The sequence below is a fragment of the Chinchilla lanigera genome, unplaced genomic scaffold (genome assembly GCF_000276665.1).
Source record: "Chinchilla lanigera isolate Chin_1 unplaced genomic scaffold, ChiLan1.0 scaffold00008, whole genome shotgun sequence".
Taxonomy (NCBI): domain Eukaryota; kingdom Metazoa; phylum Chordata; class Mammalia; order Rodentia; family Chinchillidae; genus Chinchilla; species Chinchilla lanigera.
In genome coordinates, this window is record NW_004955409.1 from 889669 (window position 1) to 909872 (window position 20204).

At 50.7% G+C, this 20204-nt stretch overlaps 1 protein-coding gene across 2 annotated transcripts in view; it reads right to left on the reverse strand.

The window, feature by feature from the left end:
- Nucleotides 1-243: 243 nt before the first annotated feature.
- The window catches only part of Unc13c (unc-13 homolog C (C. elegans)), a 435225-nt gene continuing 415264 nt past the window's right edge, over nt 244-20204 (reverse strand). For both annotated transcript variants that reach the window (XM_013510339.1, XM_005376625.2), the window contains 3 exons: nt 6452-6544; nt 4615-4774; nt 244-1964 (listed from right to left, as the gene is read on the reverse strand). In XM_013510339.1, the coding sequence (XP_013365793.1) occupies nt 1679-1964; nt 4615-4774; nt 6452-6544 (539 nt within the window). In that variant the 3' untranslated portion in view covers nt 244-1678. The remainder of the gene's footprint in view (nt 1965-4614; nt 4775-6451; nt 6545-20204) is intronic.

Below are 20204 nucleotides of genomic sequence, written 5' to 3' on the forward strand. Positions count from 1 at the left end.
CTCACAGTGTTCAACAACATGTTCGTAAATACATTAGTTCTTCCTTATTTTCAATGTTTGTAACATATAGTTGTTTCCATGAATATAATGCCTGGAATACATTTTAGCATCTCAGCTTTTCATGAGATTTAAAGCCAAGTAATGTGTAGTGTCACATACAGCAAACAGCCTAAGTGTTTTTATCACTAAGCAACGAGATGGTGCCACAGGAGAGAAGTAAGAAGGCAGCTGCAACAACAGCGCTGTGTGTGCTCAGTCACAGCCTTTATTAATGCTTGTGCCAGGGGGTCGCATCATACACAAACTTGGAAAAGTCAGAAACGAAGCGGTTGCCTAAGAATGGAACACGAATTAGCCAGCCCCACCGGTCTGTGTGCTTCACTCACTTTCAGGATGGTTCTGACAGAGAGGATGCGATTGCTTCCTTGTCTATCCACAAAACACACTCAGTGCAGTGGGGTTTGTTTCCACTAACAGTTATGACCACAGGTTAGCAATTCCAGAGCATGGGCTATAGCCAGTGTTCACATACAGACTCCAAAGAGCCAAATCAAAAAATCCAGAAAATGTAACACATAACTATTTCAGAATCAAAGAGCAGCCTAGGTGTATTTTTGTGCACCAAGCTATGTGTTTTTTCTATTGTATCTGATGCTTTTGGGGTGTATAAATAACACAAATTACAAAATTGTAAGCCATTTCTCCTGGAGCTTACATTTTTCACAAGATAGAAGAAGCCATCACTCGACTTCAGCGTGGTATAGACTAATGTTGCATTCAGTATAAATTGTTGAATATTTTTTAAAAAGAAACACTTAACTGATTATAGAGTTAAGCAAATAAGGAGCTAGTCATAACTGTCAGAGGGAGAATACTAATGATATAGTTGCTTATCCCAGGTAACCTAAAGAACCAGATTTTCCGTTTCCAAGCCATTCATCTCCGACTTCCCAAGGAAGGGGATCCGTGAGCTGATGCCCCGTGCTGCTCAGCAGCTGCATCAGCTCACCTGTGCCAAGAATATGACGTGACCCTGGCAGTTTCAAAGGACGTATTTTCGTTGGTATATCAAATGTTAACAAACTATTTGGGACTGCTGCTTGTAAATTTGCTTTGATAGAATTGCTTCACAGTGATATTTCAGAAAGGTTGGAAATTGGTCAACATAAAACATTTCCCACCTTTTCTATTTTAACTTGTATGCAAAAATCATCACAATATATCTGGGTCTATAAAATTACAAACACTCTAGAAGTCCCTGCATCTCCGTTATGGTAGAAAAGGGTATGGGTGAGATGTGTACGGTGAAGTATGGCGAAAGAAATCAGAGTCCGAGTAGCAGTGCTTCCAGGGAGGGGTGGCACAAACTGGTTTCACAGGGGCGACCACCGGGCGAACTCAGACTGTGCTGCAGCTGGTTTTGTGGGTGAGGAAGCGGGGAGGTGAAAGAAAGTTTTAAAGGTATCTTGATATTTCACTTCACAGCGTAATTTTGGCACTTCATGGAGCATTTCTTTCCCAAAGACCAGAGATACGGTGTAAAAGTCGGGCAGGCCCCGCACACCCTTGGCACTGGCGCTGGGCACCAGCAACACGGGCGCGCCGCGACGGCATTCCAGGCGTGCAGAGGCATGCAGCGGCCGCGGGAGCGCTCCCGAGGGACGCCTGCGGCCTGGCTTCAAGCGCTCTCGTCAGCAACTCTCGTTTCGGATTTCAGTCTCACAAATTCCTTCGCCACGTCATCGCCAGTCCTCTGGGAGAGTATCCTGAGGATAGTCAGGCCCGTTTCGTCCACAGAGACGCTTTTCAGAAGCGGGTACCACGCGCCGTGGCTCCCCTTCTCCGCGATGTGCTGCAGCCGGATCACGGTCATGCCGACTACGCGGTCCTCGCGGGCGAAGCAGTAGTCCTTCACCGCCAGGTGCAGCTCGCAGGCCGCCGGCCGGCTCTCCTTGCTCAGCGTGCTGTGTGGGTGAGAAGCACAGGGGGAGAAGCTCACTCACACTTGGAAAGCACTGTCGGAAACTGCTGCTGGCCTCCGGGTGTTCTGCTGGCATTTGCACTGTCCTTGCATTTCGGCCACGACCCTCTAGATTCTACTTAGCTTATTACACAGATACATAGATACTCATCTAACATAAAAGCTCCTTCTCTCCTATGTAGAAACAATGCTTTGGTGCCTTAAGGTGACACATAGTACAGTGAGGGGCGTTAAGTGCGGTGCTGTATTCAGAGGCAGGGCCTCCTCCCGGTATCGAGCCTGTGTGCAGAACAGGGCCATGGCAGCTGGGAGCCGGGCCAGGGTGAGGGCACTTGTGGAGAGTTCTGCACACTGCAACACCAGCTGGTGCAATCTTTGTGCCAGGACTCCCACACACCTGCCCTCTCTAGGAGCCTTTTCTTGGGAAGGGACTACGAGGCACTATTCAGAGATGCTAAATTGGATACGGATTTCTGGAATCAATCAAATCTGCCGCAGCCGGGGGAGCTCGGTGTCGTGTCTCCTGCCGCAACAGAGACCTGCCAGGAGGGAAGCCGTGGACACCTCTGCAGACACAGCGAGCACAGCTGCCGGGCAGAGCTGCTGACGAGGAGCTGGCGGCGCTGCGTGAGCCGGCTTCCCCCTTGCTCCTCCAGCCCTGCCTCACTCTCCCTCGGACCGTCTCACCTTCCTAGCGAGTGCACCGCTGTGTGTTAGCTGACCCAGCTGCCACAGCCCTCCTTTCCCAGGTGATTGTTTTGCTGCTGAAACATTTTGCAGAGTCAAGCTTTTGTTTCCAGGAGACACTGACAACTAAACTGTGTGCTTACTCTAGAGACATTCTGAAAAATGTGAAAGGAAATGAGCCACACAGAGCAGAAGAGGGAGGCAGGCTAGCTGCTTTTGCATCAGAATGCATCAGAATGCCATCCTTAAAGCCTGGGCCCACAGGGTCCTGTCTAGGTCTGCGGTGATTCTATAAGCTTTGGAGCTTGCGTTTTAATGAGATGAAAGCAGCTGCATAACTTGAGAGGCAGAGTCCTTGGAGGGGTGGTCAGAGAAAGGTATTCAGACTGCTCCAAGGTGTGCAGGAGGCCGAGAGTGCAGAACAGACAAAACACCAAGCCAGCGAGGCCCTGCTGGGTGTGTGGAGTCCCTGTCTGGCACGAGGGGAGCTGTTCAGATTCTTGGGGTTAAATGTGGCCAGAGGGAGCCTGTTCTAAGCTCACCCAGCTGCTCCCGTGGAAGCTCCATTTAGGTGTCCTGTAGGCTTCTTCAAGTTAACACAGATTTAAAACCATGCCCCTGATGTCATTTCCTCACCTTATTCCCCACCTGAGCAAGACACTCTCTGCCCAGCTGCTTAGGCCAGAAACCTAGCGGCCCCCTGAGCCCATCAGGGCCTCACGCCCTGTGGCTCCCGCAGATCCACTCCCTGTCCTCCTTGCCCCTGGCAGTAGATGCCAACCTGTCCGCCATGATGGCAGGGCTCCTGCATGCTCTGGTTGCCAGCTGGGTTTGGCCAGAAGGAGGCATCATCGAAGGGTAGGTCCTTAACCTTGTAAGTCCCATGGGGTGGTGGGCAGCTGGCGCAAAGCTGCCTCCCCAGAGGCCCTGCTCTTTGTGGGTGGCCGGTTATATACGACATCGTCACCTCCCAACCTCAGTCACCCTCTTCCCCTCTCTCCTCCACGCCTCGGAGTGGTGAAACCCACCCCCTTGCTCTTGCTGCATTTCAGACACTGCTGGGAGTGAGCCCATCTCAGATGACCCCAGACCGATGCCCGCTTGCTCCTTCTGGAGGCTCCGTTTCCAGCATGGACCCAGGGCTTCCTGCTGCTGTGCGTTTTCCTCCTGCCCTCTGCTTACGCACTCTGATCTCTTGCCTGGACCCCTGCAGTCCGCTTCAGACTTCTCTCTCTCTTTAATCGACAGGGAGAGTGCATTTGAGTCCCAGCCCAGGATGCCTCCCTTCATCTGAACCCCGGTCTGGCCTGGTGGGCCAGAGTCGCTCCCTGAGACTGTGTAGAAGTCCCTATCTAAAGCACTGAAGCTAAAATATTCAGTCATTGCCAGTTAGATGTTTATATTAATTGCTTTCCTATGTATTTTCTAAAGGTTTACTTTGGCTCCTACTTCAGTGTACTGGGCTGCTTCCTGTCTGGTCCTGACTATTTCTTTTACTGGACATGCTCTCATGTCCCTCCCTGAAGGGCTGGTCTGGGGTTTTCAGGTCAGAGGCCACGCGCCCGGTGAGCCCCCTGGGCTCAGTGAAGCAGCAGTTATCGCACTGTGACTCAGCTCCATGGCACCCGCTCCCTGCAGAGGGTCTGCCCCCTGGGCTCTGAGTGGTGGCTGTGTTTACTTTCTAGAGACAGAGGATATATGATAACTCCCCAGCAAGACCTCTATGCCACACGCACCCACTTCCTGTACCTCTGCCTGATGTGCCAGCCATGAACAGCTGCGTGGGCAGAGGAAGGAGCTAAAGCCGCTTCCCTCCTTGGAGTGACCCGGACGCTCGAGCCTGTCAGATTTGCTTCCCTCAGCCCTCTCCGCTCTGGGCCCCTGAGCGCCTCCTGCTGGGCGGCAGCTCCTGCCTGGCGGGATGAGTGAGCTGGTTCATGACTTACAACTGAAACGTCTCATTGTACTTGGGCGACCACGTGTTGCTCTTGGTCTTTGTGCCTTGCTTCCTCTTCTTGTCTCCAAGGTTGGGTCCCAGCATGCAGACTTCCACAAAGGGCCGGAACATCGCTGTGGTCTGCCAGTGCAGGTCATTTATGGCAATCACTGAAATTCAAGATGGAAAAGGGAAGGGAAAGTGAAGTTCTAGCAAATAAATGTGTGGAAACTTAGCTTCCTCCTTGTGGTCATTATACTAAAATAAATGAATAAGTTTATTTACTTATTTAGAGACAGAGTCTTGCTATGCAGTTCAGGCTGGCCTGGAACTCTCTATGTAGTGAGTTGTCCAGGCTGGCTTCAAAATCCGCCTCAGCTTCCCGAGTGCTGGGATTACAGGTGTGTGCCACCAGGCCTGGCCTAACATTTTTATTTTAAAAAATGACTTCTGAAGTCAGAACTTTCCTTTGGTGATGCCCTAACCCAGTGACATGCAAAAGTTCCTGAAGAACAGAGCTGAGGGGCTGGGGATTTAGCTCAGCAGCAAAGCACCTGCCTGACAAGCGCAAGGTCGTGAGTTCGGTTCCTGGTACCGGAGAAAAACCAAAAAAAAAAAAAAAAAGAAAAAAAGAACAGAGCTGATTCCCTGGAATGCACAGTGGGCGGGATCTCAGCTTCCGGCTGTGCCACACGGCCGTCTGTGACTCAGGAGAGGCTGGCGCTACTCCTTAGGTTGAGCTCTGGTGTTTTCATGTTAAAAACTGAGATGTGTTCATCATGAAATGTTTAGAAAATACACAGGAAATCGATTATTATAAAAGTCTAGCTTTACCTTTCAGAGGCAATGCCTGAACATTTTAGCTTCAATGCTTTGATATGTACTTTTGCACAAATGGGACCATGGTGTGCTGGAGTCTGTGAGCAGTGGCACTTAGTGGAGTCCGCCATGGGTGTCTAACTCAGTGTCTGTTTGGCCAGTGCAAGCCTGTGCTCTGTGTGGGTATCTGTCCTGTGTATGGCCTGCCACCACGCCATCTCCCAGCTCGGCGAGGCAGGCGTTCTCTGTGGGCCTTCTTTGATGAAGAAGACACCCTTGGGACAGGGTCTTAGAATGGCAGGTGCACAGGACTCATTGAACTCTGACATCTGCCATGTCCACAAAGTATTCTTCAAAGGCCTTCGTGGAGGACACTGACACGGTGTGGGCACATCCTGGCCGGTAGCCTGTGCAGCCTCTTTCAGACCCCAGCCATGGCGCATTGGGAATACCAGGGTACATTAGGTAGTAAGTCTTAAAGCATACTGGGAGGACATGGTGTAGATCAAAGTGGATATTTAAAAGGCCCAGTCTGTAATGATATAAGTAGAACATGGGTGTAATGAGCAAAATGGTAACTCTTAAATTTCACCCTTGAAATAACCTCTGCATTAAGACTGTTTTTACAATATCAAACCAATAGATTGAGACATTTACTAACATCAGATTGTTCCTAATTATATACAAAAAAGTAAGTATATGAATTACGAGAGCAGCAAGAATATCAGTACCAATGGCCAATGAGTATCAGTAGCACCGATCAACCACAGGATATATCCAGGTTTGAAAATTAGTAACCAGTGGATTTAAGCCATTTAGATCTTCTGGATAACATAGGCTAATAGATGTGCCATTGATAGCTTCCATTTTAAGCCAAAAGCTGTGGTTTCTTCAGGAAAGTCTCAGCACATCCTATAATTAATGTCTATTTTAAAAGCTAGATATGAGAGAAATCACAGTTTTTTGTATCATTCTTGCTGTGGGTGTGAAAGGTTATCAGCTGTTGGTGTATCTGCGTGTGACTCTACCTTTCACGGTGACCTTGTGCTCGCCAGTGCCCGGAGTGGCTGTGATGTCCACGTGCACAGAGATCTGGCCCACGGCGTCCTTGGATGAGTGGCCTGCAAGGAAGCAGAGGTTACTGCTGGGCTCTTGGGCTCCCTGGGGACGGACACCCTTGTGCTCCGTGTCAGAGGAAGGGCTGAACAGATCCTCCCATTAGCCGCTCAGCGTGAGCGCCGAGGAACGTCCACAGAACTCTGCCTGTGGGCTTGCAGCCTAGATGTGGCCACCGACCCCTAGCTGAAGCCTCGCACGGACCACAGAACCCACAGCAGGCCCCGTGGCGCTGGCCCCCGTGACAAGAACCTACTTCACCCTGCGTTCCATTAGGCTCTACCAGTCGTTCAGACACAAGGAACACGGCTGCTTGCTTTCCGCTTTTTGATAAGAGTCTCTCTACAGCGAGACACACCGTGCACTGGGGACACGAAGGGGACCTTCACCTGCCCTCATGGAGCTCCCAGCGGCCCCAGAGACTGAGCCCTGGAGGTCATATTGTGTGTGATACAGCAGATCCGAGACTTCACAGAGCGCGTGAGGAGGAGGAGTACACTCATGCAGGCTAAAGTTTAAGCACACCGTGTTGGAAACTGCCTGTGACTTGGGGGCAGACGAAAGATTATAGTCACAGTCTGCTGTGTTTAGTCTCAGCTTGTTTGTAAAATGAGGGTAACACCAACCTCCTAACACATGCATACACATTTGTTTATTTTGTGGTCTGAGGGACTGAGCCACAGCCTTTGTGCTGTTACATCCCCAACACCTTTTTATTTACTTTTTTTTTTTTGGTCCTGGGAATTGAACTTGTGACCTTGAGCTTGCCAGGCAGGCATTTGTGCTGCTGAGCTATATTCCCAGCCCTTTATTTACTTTTAAGGCAAGGTCTTGCTAAATTGCTAAACTGTCCATCTTCCTGCCTCAGCCTCCCAGAATGCTGGGATTAAAGGTACCCACTTGTGTGCACACACTTACTAACATATCATCTATGAACAAAGTCACTTTTCACAAATTGGAGCATATACACTACTTATTCATTTGCTTTTTATTTTTCCACCTGAAATTAGATGATGGAGATTGTTGTATTTCAGTCTATGTAAAGCTGCCGCATTTTTTCTATGGAACGTCACAGCCCTAACTACAAAATGAGCATTCAAGTTGCTTGAAAGTGGCTGCAATGATGCCCTCCTTGAAAGTGAACCACCGGGATGCTCACAAACATTCAAGTACTTAAGGCATTACGGTGTCTGAGACATTCCTCACGTCTGGCCCTCCGCTTGTCACAGGCTGGAGCCTAGCCATTTGCAGTTGTTTCCCACTTCCTGCTACTGTAGTCTCAGGAATCACCGTCTTTCACGCATGGAAGCTCATTCGCAGTACAGTTCTCAGGCATGGACTATCTTGCCGCTGTCCTGTGGAGCTCTACCTTGGCCTGTAGAGGCCATGACCCTTGAACACTCATCTGTGACGTTCCCAAAGAACAAGACTTTTCAGGAATGAATGGCTGATGTCCGAGGTGGGACAGGAGCTTCTGAAATTCTCGGGCCTCCCCTGCAGAGGAAGGAGAGGCTCTCTGGGAGGAGCCAGGCCAGTGGTCCCTGGAGGCCGGAAGGAGGGTTACTCTGGCACACTCCGCTCCAGGAGAAACGCTGCTGAACGCGGGGTTGCCAGGGGCGGTGCTCGGCGGACAGCCTGGTCCGTGCGCAGGGGCTGGGGTGAGAGGACAGCAGACCACGGAGCAGCAACTGGAGGGAGCTGCACCCCAGTGCCGAGGAGCAGAGCCACCCCGAGCGCCGACCACACTGGGGAGGAGCCGGGCCCGTGCAGGCCACACGGAGGCCCACAGACACGACCTTGCTCCCCGCCCTTTCAGCTGCAGGGAGGCGGGGAGGGCAGCCTCGCAGTCAGGTGTGGCGGGGGTCCCGGCATAATACTTCCACTTAAGAAGCTGAAGGAGGAAGCAGCCCTGGAAACCCGCGCAAGTTGCTAACAGTGGCCACAGCCCTCGTGGCTGGAGCACAGACTGATGCCTGGAAGGAGGCTGTGCTGAGAGCTCACACAGGAGCGCCAGCTCGCCGGCCCTCACGCCCCTGCTGGGACGCCCTCCCGCCTGGGTTCCCCTACCGTCCCGTGCTTTTGTGTGCCTCAGTTACGTTTTACAGTTTCCTTCATGTACACATTTAAAAAGTTTGTTCCTGGTTATTTTATCATATGAGATGTCAAACTGGATTACTTTCTCCATTATAACATAATAGGAAGGCTAATAATTTTGAGCATTAATTTTTATCCGGATGGCTGAATTTTTAATAAAAGACTTTTGATTAACCTTTTGACATTTGCAGGTATGTACATGCTTTCCATGAGGGAAGCACCTATTTTTACGCTTGCCTGGGTAATTTCGGGCTTATACTTCTACAGATGCCGTGTGTGAAGTGTCACACGTGGATGTGTCTGCTACTGTCTGTTTATCTCTGAACGTCCTTCTCCTCTGCCCTGGCCGTCAGGTTCCCCATGTGAGCACGCAGCGTCTGCCACACTGCCGCACCTGCTTGGGTTCGGCCGCTGGGCGCCCAGGCAAGGGGTTGGCAAGGAAGCGGTTGGGTTGGGTGCTTCCTCTTCAGTCTCTGTCCACAAGGTCCCTTTGCTGGAGACCTCCAAGTCCACTGTCCCCTCAAGCGGCCCTGTGTGGCGGCTCTCTGCCCTGGCTCTGGTGACTTCTCCCCTCCCGGCTGCTTTGGTGGGAGGGAGGTGGGCGTGCTGTCCCTGTGGCCTTGTCCTCTGCCCGTGCTTTGCACAGGGTCCCTATATTAACCCTCTTCCCGAGAACTTCATGTTGGTCGCTGTCTGATTCCTGCTGAGACCTCAAAGAGCAGAGTGGTCGGCATTGATCGCTCCAACCACAGCAGAAAGGCTCCTGGTGCTGCTAACGGTGCTAACAATATCCTCAGGTTTTGTGGATCAGTGCTGCAATCTTTGGGAGTGAGGTGGGACCTTAAAGCACAGGAACTCGGCTACTTGGACACCACTGCTGTGCTGTCGTGGGGAGAAGACACTGGGGGCGGCTCTGGGTGCTGGGCTGGAGCTCAGGTGAGGGGAGACAGGAAGTGAGATGGACCCCGACACGGGCACACAGCAGGCTGGTGGTCCGGAAGGTGCCCAGGGTCCAGTGTGGACGGGGCATGGATGCAGGTGGGGCGAGCGGAAGCTGAGACAGGCAGTACCTTGAATGCCACTGAAAAGTCCTTAGTGGGAGTGGTAGACGGTTGGTGCCCCGAGTGCCACTTACCCCAGAGCTGCGGGAACCCTCTGGAGCTCTTGGCTTGCTCAGGCTGGCTGAGATTTGGAGGAAGAAACCCCTCACTCTGCCCAGGACGGCTCACCGTCGCCCTCGGTTCTCTCTGCTCAGCAGCACAGCGGCACCTCGTCACGTACAGGATCAGACCCCAGCGCCCGCCTTCCCCGAGGACCCTTGCCCGCCCCGCACTGCACTGCTGGCACACGCTGTTATCCCTGGGCCAGTTACTGCGAATTTCCACCGCGGCAGCGAGGAAAGCCGCATGCTGGGACTCCTTTCTCCGCTGCTCTAGGAAGCCCATTCAAATCTCTCTACTGTACATTCTCGTATTTTATTCTAAAATAACCTTTAATTATATTCTCGATCACCTCTAATAGTACACAAAACAGCACAGAGGCTCAGGGCAATGGGCTCTGACTGTCCTGGCTGTGAGTCTGCGGCCAGTCACTCACCGGCACTTAAAACTCCGTGAACTTCCATTTCCTGATATTTAAATGGAGATAAAACCACATACCTGGTAGCACTGTTGTAAAGCTAGAAAGATCGTACTTTAAAACATGTACGTTATGTGATGTGCACATAATTGTGCAATCAGTGGACCCATGTTTACTATGATAACAGTTCAGTACTTAATAAGAGAATGACTCGCAATTTTCAGATCGCTTGAAGATTCATGCACAATATCACACAGAAAATTATGCCACACCCCCAGGGATATTATGATTCTCTAGATAAAAGACCATAAATTGACAACTCTGGAGTGACTGAAGTTTTCCTCCACAGCTCCTGACTTTGTTCACTAAGATTTCCTTGGTGGTGCAGCATAGAGATGTCACAAACCTGTCCCTTTGCTCTGTAAAAGCGTTGATCAGTCACGAGCCTGTGAAACGTGTTTCCTCAACAGAGTTTCTAAGCACTATTGTTGAGACCAGGGTTAGCAAGGAAGGGCCCCTCGGCAACACGAAGACCAGCTGTGCTCAGTGGCTATCAGCAGAGCCAAAGGGTGCCAGGGCTGGCAGGGCTGTGGAGAGCGAGGAGCCTTGCACACTGTGGGTGGGAATGTGAGTTAGCACAGCCATTATGGAAATCCTCGAGAAGCGTCCTTAAGAAATAAAAATAGAACTAATCCCACTACTGGGACTATCTCCAAAAGAAATGAAGCCAGTCTGTCAAGCAGACAAGCGCTTTGTGAGCATTAAACACAGAAAATTAAAAAAACAAGAGACAAGTGCTCTCCCACGTTAACTGTAGCACCGTTCACAACAGCTAAGACCTGGGAACAACCTAAGTGTCCACTGATAGGTCAGTGGTAAAGAGAATGGGAACTTATACACCATGGAATACTATTTAGTCATATAAAAGAATGGAACTGGTGATTTGCAACAACCTGGGGGACCTGGATTGTTAAGTGAAATGAGCCAGTCACAGAAAGCCACGGTCTCATTCACAGGCAGAGTGTGAAAAGTGGGTCTCAGGGAGGCTGGGAGTGGAAGTCGGCAGAATGCCCGGGCAGCAGGAGGTGACAGGAGCAGTCAGGAAGGAGCAGAAGGCGCGGCATGCTGCGGCGTGCCGTGCACTGAGAGGAGAGGGTCTGCAGGTTTTCACCTTGGGAAATGGCGAGCGCGGGGGCGGGGCGGGGATGGGCATGGGACCGACTGGAACATCACATAGGAACACACGTGCTGACACAGGGCGAGACCTGAGAGCCGTGGAATCCTCATGCTGGGCATGTCAGCATTAAAAGAAGAGAGAAAACAGACGCCTTGTGTATTAAGGATCAGCGCTGCTCAGTGCTGGGGTTGTGAAAGCCTCTCTGTGGCCTCGTGTACATCACTGGAGGGCATGCAGTGGCAGCGGCTGGTTTCCCCCCGACTAAGGGTCGAGAAGTGATGGCCAGACCGTTGCTTTAACACGATTCCCAGTTAGGAAAGCCTTCCGCCGCAGCACGTGTCATTTCTTCTGAAAAGCAGTCAGCAAGCTCATCTCCAGGCTTTGACCTGTGGTTGTAGAGGGTGTGAGACTCACAAGTAGGAAGTGTTGCGTTTGCACTGGGATGTGAGTGAGTTTCGGTGGGTGCCCTTGCTGGTGAAGGAGTTCCTGCTGCTCTGGTTGGCTGAGGAGACACTAGCGCTCACTGCCTCCTCCACACAGAAGAGCCAACGAGATTGGTGTGTTGCTGCATTTTGAGGTGGTGACCATGGAAGAACACCGGAAATCAGAAAGAGAACCTTCTGCAACTCCTAGGCCTGGGATAAAAGCATAACAAGCATCTGCCCGCCAGCTCCCAGCGAGGGTGAGGGTGAGAGAGACAGAGCTGCAGCAAGTGATCAGCACGATACTGGCAATCTGAGTGTCCACACAGCTGCAGTCCACCCAGCTGGCTGCCAATAAGGTGACCCATCAGAGCTCTACACAGCGGCCTCACCGCCATGCCCCCAGCTGGCCCTGGTACTACCTGGCACTAACCAGGAAGACCTTGGGAAGGGAGCTGCTGTCTGACGGCTCAGGGGTCGCAAGCTCCTGCATGCCCTCTCCCCCGGGACCTCAGAGACAGCCTCCACACAAGCTCAAGGGACAGCTGCCTTGCGATCCTAACGCGGCCCAGGAGAGTCACTCTGGCCCAGGCCTCTGGTGTCGTCCTTGTAAGGAGCAGCTGTTAGAGGACAGAGGGAATATGAACAGAGTGCAAAAGTGTGACTTGCATAAAGCAAAAGGACAGCCAAGAGAGTGCAGATAAACAGTGGCATACAAGGAGGAAGACAATGCAGGATATACAGGACAAATTCAGCAAAAGAGATTCTGAAAAAGAACCGAACAAGTCTGGGAAAGGAAGAGGCTGACACACAAATGCACAGTCTCAATGGTAGACTGCATCAAGCAGTGCAAAGCATGCCATCTACATCCAAGGCCATGCGGATGAAGTCCGGGTAGAGGAAATCCATGAAGCGACGTAGTGGAGAACACTTGCCTGATGGCTGGGAAGATGTGGGTATCCACACACAGGAGGCTCACAGGGCCCTGAGACACACGGCCATGAAGACCTTCACCCGGGCGTGCTGTGGTCACACTTCCAAACATTCAAGGGCAAAGCCCAGACAGAAGAGTGTCATTATTTTAGGTTAAAGGCAGACTCTCCAGCACAAACCCTACAGACCACCGGGAATGAAAAGGATAATGTAAAGTCTTCCCTCCAACATAACCTCCAGCCAGAAATGGTACCCCAACAGGCCTTCGAGAAACCAAGAGGACCTGAGAGAGAAGGCGGCCAAAGACTCTGGTGGATGCAGCTCGAGACACAATGTTGAGTGAAATCAGACACAAAGCTTAAACAAGGCATGGTTTCTCTTAAATAAAAACCCTTTTGCTCTAGTAATTTCTTTTCTACGAACCTGACTTCTAGAAATATTAGCACAAATGTGTGTGACTGACATTCTGTGACAGTGGTTTAAAGTCAGACGACCTATGTTTATAAGAAGTAAAACAGTGAGTGCATCGTGATCCCTCTTAGGGGATGCTGTGAACCCGCACGAGAAGCGTGGAGGGAATTCGTATGTGAGACACGAGCAAAGTATGAAAAACCAAACAACAGACCAACACGCAGGTTCCCCGGGCAGGTGTGTGTGAGGCCCTCCCGTGTCACAAGTTCTGGGAACAGAGGTGTGCATGAGCACAGATGGAGGCGGCGGAGCCAGCTCTTCCCCCCTGGGCTTTTGTGCTCTCTGAATGGTTTCAGGGAGCAGCTACCATGTGTTCAAATGTTTGAATATAAACAAAAGTGCTAGACGGCTGGAGCAGGATGGCAGAGATGAGAGGTTCCTTCCTCTGACACCAGTTCCCGTGCTCTCCTCTCCACGAGGACACACTTCCCCGAGGCGCGGTCAACCTGACCAGGATGCCGCCAGCCCCGCCAAGCGGGAGTCCTGCTGAAATCTCCCACGGCAGCATTGTGGGGGGGGGAGTCACTGAGCGGCGCTTCGGGCGTGGCAGGTGAAGGGGCAGGGTCCCCGCAGTCTGGCAACAGCTGCCTGGATGACAGCAGAGACAGAACCGACACCCTGCGGTCAACAATCGAGTGTGTCCACTCGGAAGAACGCTGAAAACCCATTCAAGGAGCAAAGACATCACCTTTGTTGTGCGCCGCAGTGGAAATGGAGAGGTGATGAGCTCTCAGCAGTGGGTGCAGGTTCCACGCAGGCAGCGGGCACAGAATACCCAGGGGAGACACCGGCCGGGGGAAGCCAGGAGAATGCGGCTCTCATTACCGCCTGAAGCGGCCACTCGCAGGGGCGGGCAGCCGCAGATTAACTCCCGGAAGGCGGCGGGCTCCGTGACAACAGCTCTGACCTTCCGTGGGAGCTGGTCTAAGCCCCGGGTAAAGGCGTTGTGGGGACAGGTGGGGGCTTTGATGGGGGATGGAGCACAGCAGGCAGGCGCAGCACAGGTCCTGCGGAACCTCTGCGCTTCCCTTTCCCCTCTGCCACTCTGTGTTGCTGACTGACCACTGCACAGGGCCGCACTGAGTCAGACTTCGGAATCGAGGTTGGAGCATGTGGAGGACAGACCGCAAGGAAATGCGATTTATTCTCTGTTTATTATGATGTTAAACCCCCTACCTGGTGGGTTTCATAGGAAACGGAAATCCAAAGACCATGAATCAGTGCGCGGAGGCTCCTGCCTCTTGAGAAGTGGAATAAACACGCACATAGACTCTATGAGAAGATATTATTTCTTCACTTGGAAAAGTCCGGGTTTGAGTCCTGACTGTACCCTGTGCTGGCTGTGGCTGAAGACAACCACTTCGGCTGCTTTAATCACAGCGTACAGTGCACCCCGAGGCCATGGGTCACTGACTAAACCACGCGTAGTCTCTGGGGCGGAGCTCTGAACAGGCCTGCTTCTCTGCCTGGTGAAGGACGAACGTGGTCCTGCAGACAGGTTCCTGGCCGCAAGCTGACTGGGGATGAGGATCAGCAGATTAAGCGCCTCTCCACACACAGAATCAACATGTTCCCCAGAAGGCCCCCGCAAAGTGATTCTCTGAGTACCAAATAGTTTTCTTATTGAACATTTAAGCCGTGTCAAAGGGCACGCAGGGTGATGGGGAGAGTCACACGTACAAGAGCTCTAGGAAGGAGGCCAGGCATGGAGGCCTGGTTGTGGAGCGCCGCAAATCCAGGACAACCTCGGAAACCCCACATTGAGGACCAGAAACCCCACACTGAGGACGTGCGCAGCTCGGAGCTGGCGGCAAGGCGTGGGCTCCAATCCCTGCACCCAGGAGGACGGAGACTGCTGATGGCCCGAGGCCTGCCTGCAGCGGTGTCTGCGAGCAGGGAAGGTGGGAAGGAGGCAGAGACTCCACAGCCCAGGATGTCACCACCCAGCTCTGCCTGAAGCCTGGCCGACGGGATCCCAGCCCAGCACCACAGAAGGGTGCGATGGGTCACATGAAGCTCTGGATGGCTGCAGAGGCTGCCACGCAGCAGCCCACGTCCTGAGGAGATGGACTGTGGGGATGGAAACCACTCGGACATCGCAAGAGGAAGCCGCGTGTCTAAGGCGCCGCTGCAGGCATTCAGCGCCAATGAGAGCAAGACAGTGCTCCCCTAAGACCAGGCAGAGGCTGGAGGGGCTGGGGCGGAGCTTCTGGTGGCTGGCAGAGGTCACTTGCTGACCTTGGTGTCCTGTCCTTGTTTCCTGTGGCTCTGAGCTCTGTGCTGTATTTTACAGTACAGATACAAAAGATAATAAAACTTCAAAATAAAACTGTCAAAACATCTGTGATTGTGCTTTACAATAAATATGAAAATATGTAAGCATAAGGTGTGTGGAGAGAATCACCTTGAAATGAAACTATGCAAACACTCTCCCTTGCTGGGACCGGAAGCTGCTTCCTGTCCCCTTCTGCGAAGTTTGTTCGGGCAGCCTGTGGCTTTATGCAGCTTCCAGCTCAGGGAGACTGACTGCCTTCTCAAACAAAACTGAGCAACTGTGTTCACTACTCTGGGTAGCATGTTAGTGAGTTGATGGGGAAATTAACGTGTTCAGAAATAAAGTTACCCTCTGCCTCCCGGCTGGGAAGCCCCAAGGAGACCACCTCAGGTTTGCTTCTCCAGACCTTCCTGGCCCTGGGGGCTGGGAGGACTGAGAGCTCCTCTGGCTGTGCCGGGGGGGGAGGTCCCCCAAACAGAGTTGGCCGAGCAAGGAGCTGTGTGGCACCGAGGCCCCAGTGGGCTCACAGGCTGAGGCAGAAGGACAGGGTCACCTCTGCCCAGCTCCTTCTGTGGCAGCAGATGGGACTCAGCCATCTATGCCCTCCTGCTATTGCCTGACTTTTCCTGCTTCCATTACTCCATTTCCAGGGGAAACAAGGTCTCAAGGGCCCTGATGGTGAGCCTTTTAGAGCCTTCAGTGATACAAACAGCCTGCCATGGCACGCGTGCCAGAGGTCCCCACCACTGCTCTCAGGGATGGCAGGGCCCTGGGATGGATCAGGTGACTGTCCCAGGGGGAAGGAGTGGACAGGTGCTTGGACCACTGGCTACCCCACCATGGACAGAGACCAGTGGTAGGCAGGACAGGTCTTGTGCTTGACCCGATCACCACAGCTGAAGGAGTTCTGCTGACACTGGGAGTCAGTCAGTTCATTAGCTGCCTATAGAGATGGCCTAATAACACAACACAGCGACACCACTTTGCCACATTTTACATTTTTCTTTCCTGTTTTGTGAGCTGATGTCTGATCAAATCTTACCCAAGCGAGGTCTCTGGTCCCAGGGTCTTCTCAGCCCACCCTACCTTCGGGGGCTCACTCCTGCCACTGAATACCCTTATGCCTCTGGCTTACATCCAAAGCAGTCTTAGTTGTGGGCTACTGCTCTGCCCTTTGATGAGAAACCCTATTTATTACCCTCTGCAGTCCCTGGGTTGCTGGTGTACAGGCTAAAACAAGTTTGTTGCCAATTTGACTAATCTAACTTATATCCACTGCAAGCAGGCCCCGGGCTCTTGGTAACGAGAACTGAGGAGCAGTGCAGTCGCTCTGATCCACCCGAGCTGGGAGTCACCTGTGGAGTTCAGTGCTGCCCACCAGCATGGACAGCCGTGCTTTGCTGGACCCCCTTCCCCACGAGGGGGTCATTTTAAGGTGTAACAGAAAAACATAGTTCTTTTGTACTAGAAACAGATATTACCAAACACTGACTAGGCCAGGGAAATGTTCCACGGTTCAGAAATGTTTATCAACAAACACCTGAAAAATAAGGCACTGAAATGACGCACATGAATGTTCTCAGCTGGTTGGTTACTGTGTAGTCAGCAACACAAAAATACCACATTAGGTGACCTAAGCCAGTCACCTGAGCCTGCCTATTCTCAGATTGGACCTTCGGTCCCAGCTCCCCCGGCCCACGCCCGCCCCATGAGCAAAGTCTCTCTTTCCTACCTCTGGCCTTTGATGACAGAGTCTTGTGTTCAGAGAAAATGCCTTCCCACAGGTCATGGGACTCCACTGAGATCTCTCCCTAGACCTGCCTTTCCACAGTGTCCCTGGTAAGGTCGCTATTCTCTGGGGACTTAGGGAGGAAACGGTCCCGGGCTGCCATGTTTTCAACAATACGTGCTACCCTGAAATGGCCGTCTGCCCGACCCACACTGCTTCTCCCCCTGGTGAGCTGCACTATAGACTACTCTGCAGTGGGAGTGCGTCCAGCCTCCTCTTTGCTGCAAAGCAGCTAGCAGAAGAAGGTGTTAACAAATGATAATACACCCGCTAAGTTACACCTCGAGAATTGCTTCTCCTCCAAGAAAAATAGAAACAACTAGTTTGAAAGCAAGAGAAATGACTGCCTTTTCCAATGCCTCTAACTATAATATTGCTGTCTTTAAATTTACTTCCAGTCACCGGGGAGAGGCAGGTGAAGAGGAGGAGCTCATATTTTACCACAGGTTTTAAGTATTAAGAAGAATGGGACCAGGCACCTTTCAGTTCCACACAGGACAGAGCAGATGATCAAATAACCTTTCCACCTACCTAGCAGGAGCTTGAATGAGACAAGGAATTTATCTTCCACTGTATAAGTGATTGAACACGGAAATAGGAAACTGTTAAGAGCTGCAGAAATCAAGTGTTTTGGCAGTTTATACACTGGGCTGCTGTAGGAACAACTGCCCTCTGGAGGTTCCTGCAGTGCCTAGATCCGTAATAAGTATCTTCAAAGAATCCTACGTTTTAAAAACTTGGCCCATCTCCCTGGAGTCGGAGAACAGATTCTTATCTTTTATGCTGTCTGTAGGTAGAGGTAATAATGACTGAGGGAGGCACGAGGAAATATAGATGACACTGAAGGTTTATAGAAGGTGCAAAGTCACAGCAAAATGAAGACAGCAAGGGCCAAATTCAGAGGAAATTGTTCGGCCTTTATGTTTTATTGATCCACACCTGAAACTGGCAGAATCACACATGTTTGGCAGGAAATGCACAGGATGTGGACTCCTGAGGGCGTGGGGATTTGTATCCCAGCTGCTAGAGATGAGATTTTGATTCTTAACTTCTTTGGTCCTCTTTTTATCCCCACTGCTAAGACAGAAGTAGTGATATTTCTCTACCTGTTTTTTGTGACTGAATAAATTTTAATACATTTGATGAATGAAAGTTTGCTAAGTTATTGTGAGCAGGGTGAAGAAGTGGGATGGTGACAGAGTAACAGCACTGTCTTATTTTTACTTAACTGTCATTAGTACAATAGCACATTTGCTTATTTTTCATTTGGTAGTTTGTTTATTTTCATTTGTTAGCACCAGTGTCCTGCACATAGAAATGATAAAGGCAACTCCTGTAGATTGGATCCTGGGCTGTGCCCCAGGGCCCATGTGTTGGGGGCCTGTCCCCAGCCTGGGGTCCTTTGGGGTCCTTCAGCAGGTGTGGCCGGTGGAAGGCAACCAGCCCACTGGAGACACAATCCTGCAAAGGACTCTGGTGCCTCAGCCCTTCCTGTCTTGGACTTTGCTTCCCTGTGCTGTGAGGTAAGCACCCTGTATACCACAAGCTTCCCGCCGTGATGTCTGCCTCTACACAGAGCAAAAGCAAAGGGTGAGGCACCCAGAGACTGACACCTCTGAATCTGTAAGCCAATAAAAACACTCACTGGCGGCTGAGGATTTAGCTCAGCGGCACAGGGCCTGCCTGGCAAACGCAAGGTTGTGAGTTCGATTCCCAGTATTGGAAAAAAAAAAAACAAACAAAAAATCAAAACAACAAAATAAAAACACTCACTGGTTATAAGCTACCTCAGGTGTTTTGCTTTGGTGATGGAAAACTAACTTATATAGCAACACTACCCTTGCTATCATTTTTGAGGGGAAACAACCTCTTTCTTCAACTACATGAGATTCCTGTCTCAGTACAACACAGTGAGAGCTGCCTGAGTGCCTGAGGGTCGATAAATGCTGCACTAATAATTTACATCAACTTTAGGAACTTCAAGTAGTTTCTGACATCTAGGCAGCCAGATTTAGGATATTTAGTGAACATTATGGACAAATTCAGGGTATAAGTAAAAATTATGTTGTCAAATCAATAGAAATGAATACAGGAAATAACAGTTTTAAATATACATGCACTCACTATAAAAAGCAAATATTAACAGACTAAAAGGGAAAGATAAGCCCATAACATTTGAGAAATTGATCACCCTACTTTCTAGAAGGCATGGGTCATCTGGACAGGAAAATCAAAGAAACGGCATGGTTAACTTGCAGCCTGGACCCAGTGGGTCTAACAGACATCTATGGAATGTTCTGTCCCTCAGCTCCAGAAAGACTTTCTCTCATCAGCTGTGGGACAGCTACTGGCTCAGAGCCTGTGACAGCTCACCAAGCAAACCTCAACAGAGCCTCAAAAACAAACTGCAACAAGCATTTTTGACCACAATATAATGACACTAGAAATCAACAGCAACACAACTTTAGAAACTATGAAAGTACATAGTTAACATTAATGCACATACAACTTAGTGTTAATCATGAGTTGGTTATGGAAGAAATCAAGCAGAAAATAAAAAAAATTGAAATAAATGCAAATGAATATAGAACATACTGTAAAAGCAGTGTTAGGAAGAAGTTTATAGAAATCGGTGTGTACATCAAAAAGTATAAATATCTCAAAGAACCTACTGATGAATTTCAAAGAACTAAAAAATCAAGAACAATGCTCCTAGAAAAACAGTAGAAGAAAAAAAGGTTCCTGAGCAGAAATAAAAGCAATGGACACAATTTTGAGTGAAATAAATCAGACACAGACACCTAAATACCATATAGTGTCTCTCATTTGAGTAAAGCAAAGTACAACGAGCACAATACAGGATGGACGGAAGGAGACAGGCTGGGTCTCTTGCAAGTGGGAAGTGGTCAGGAGACTGAGGGTGAGA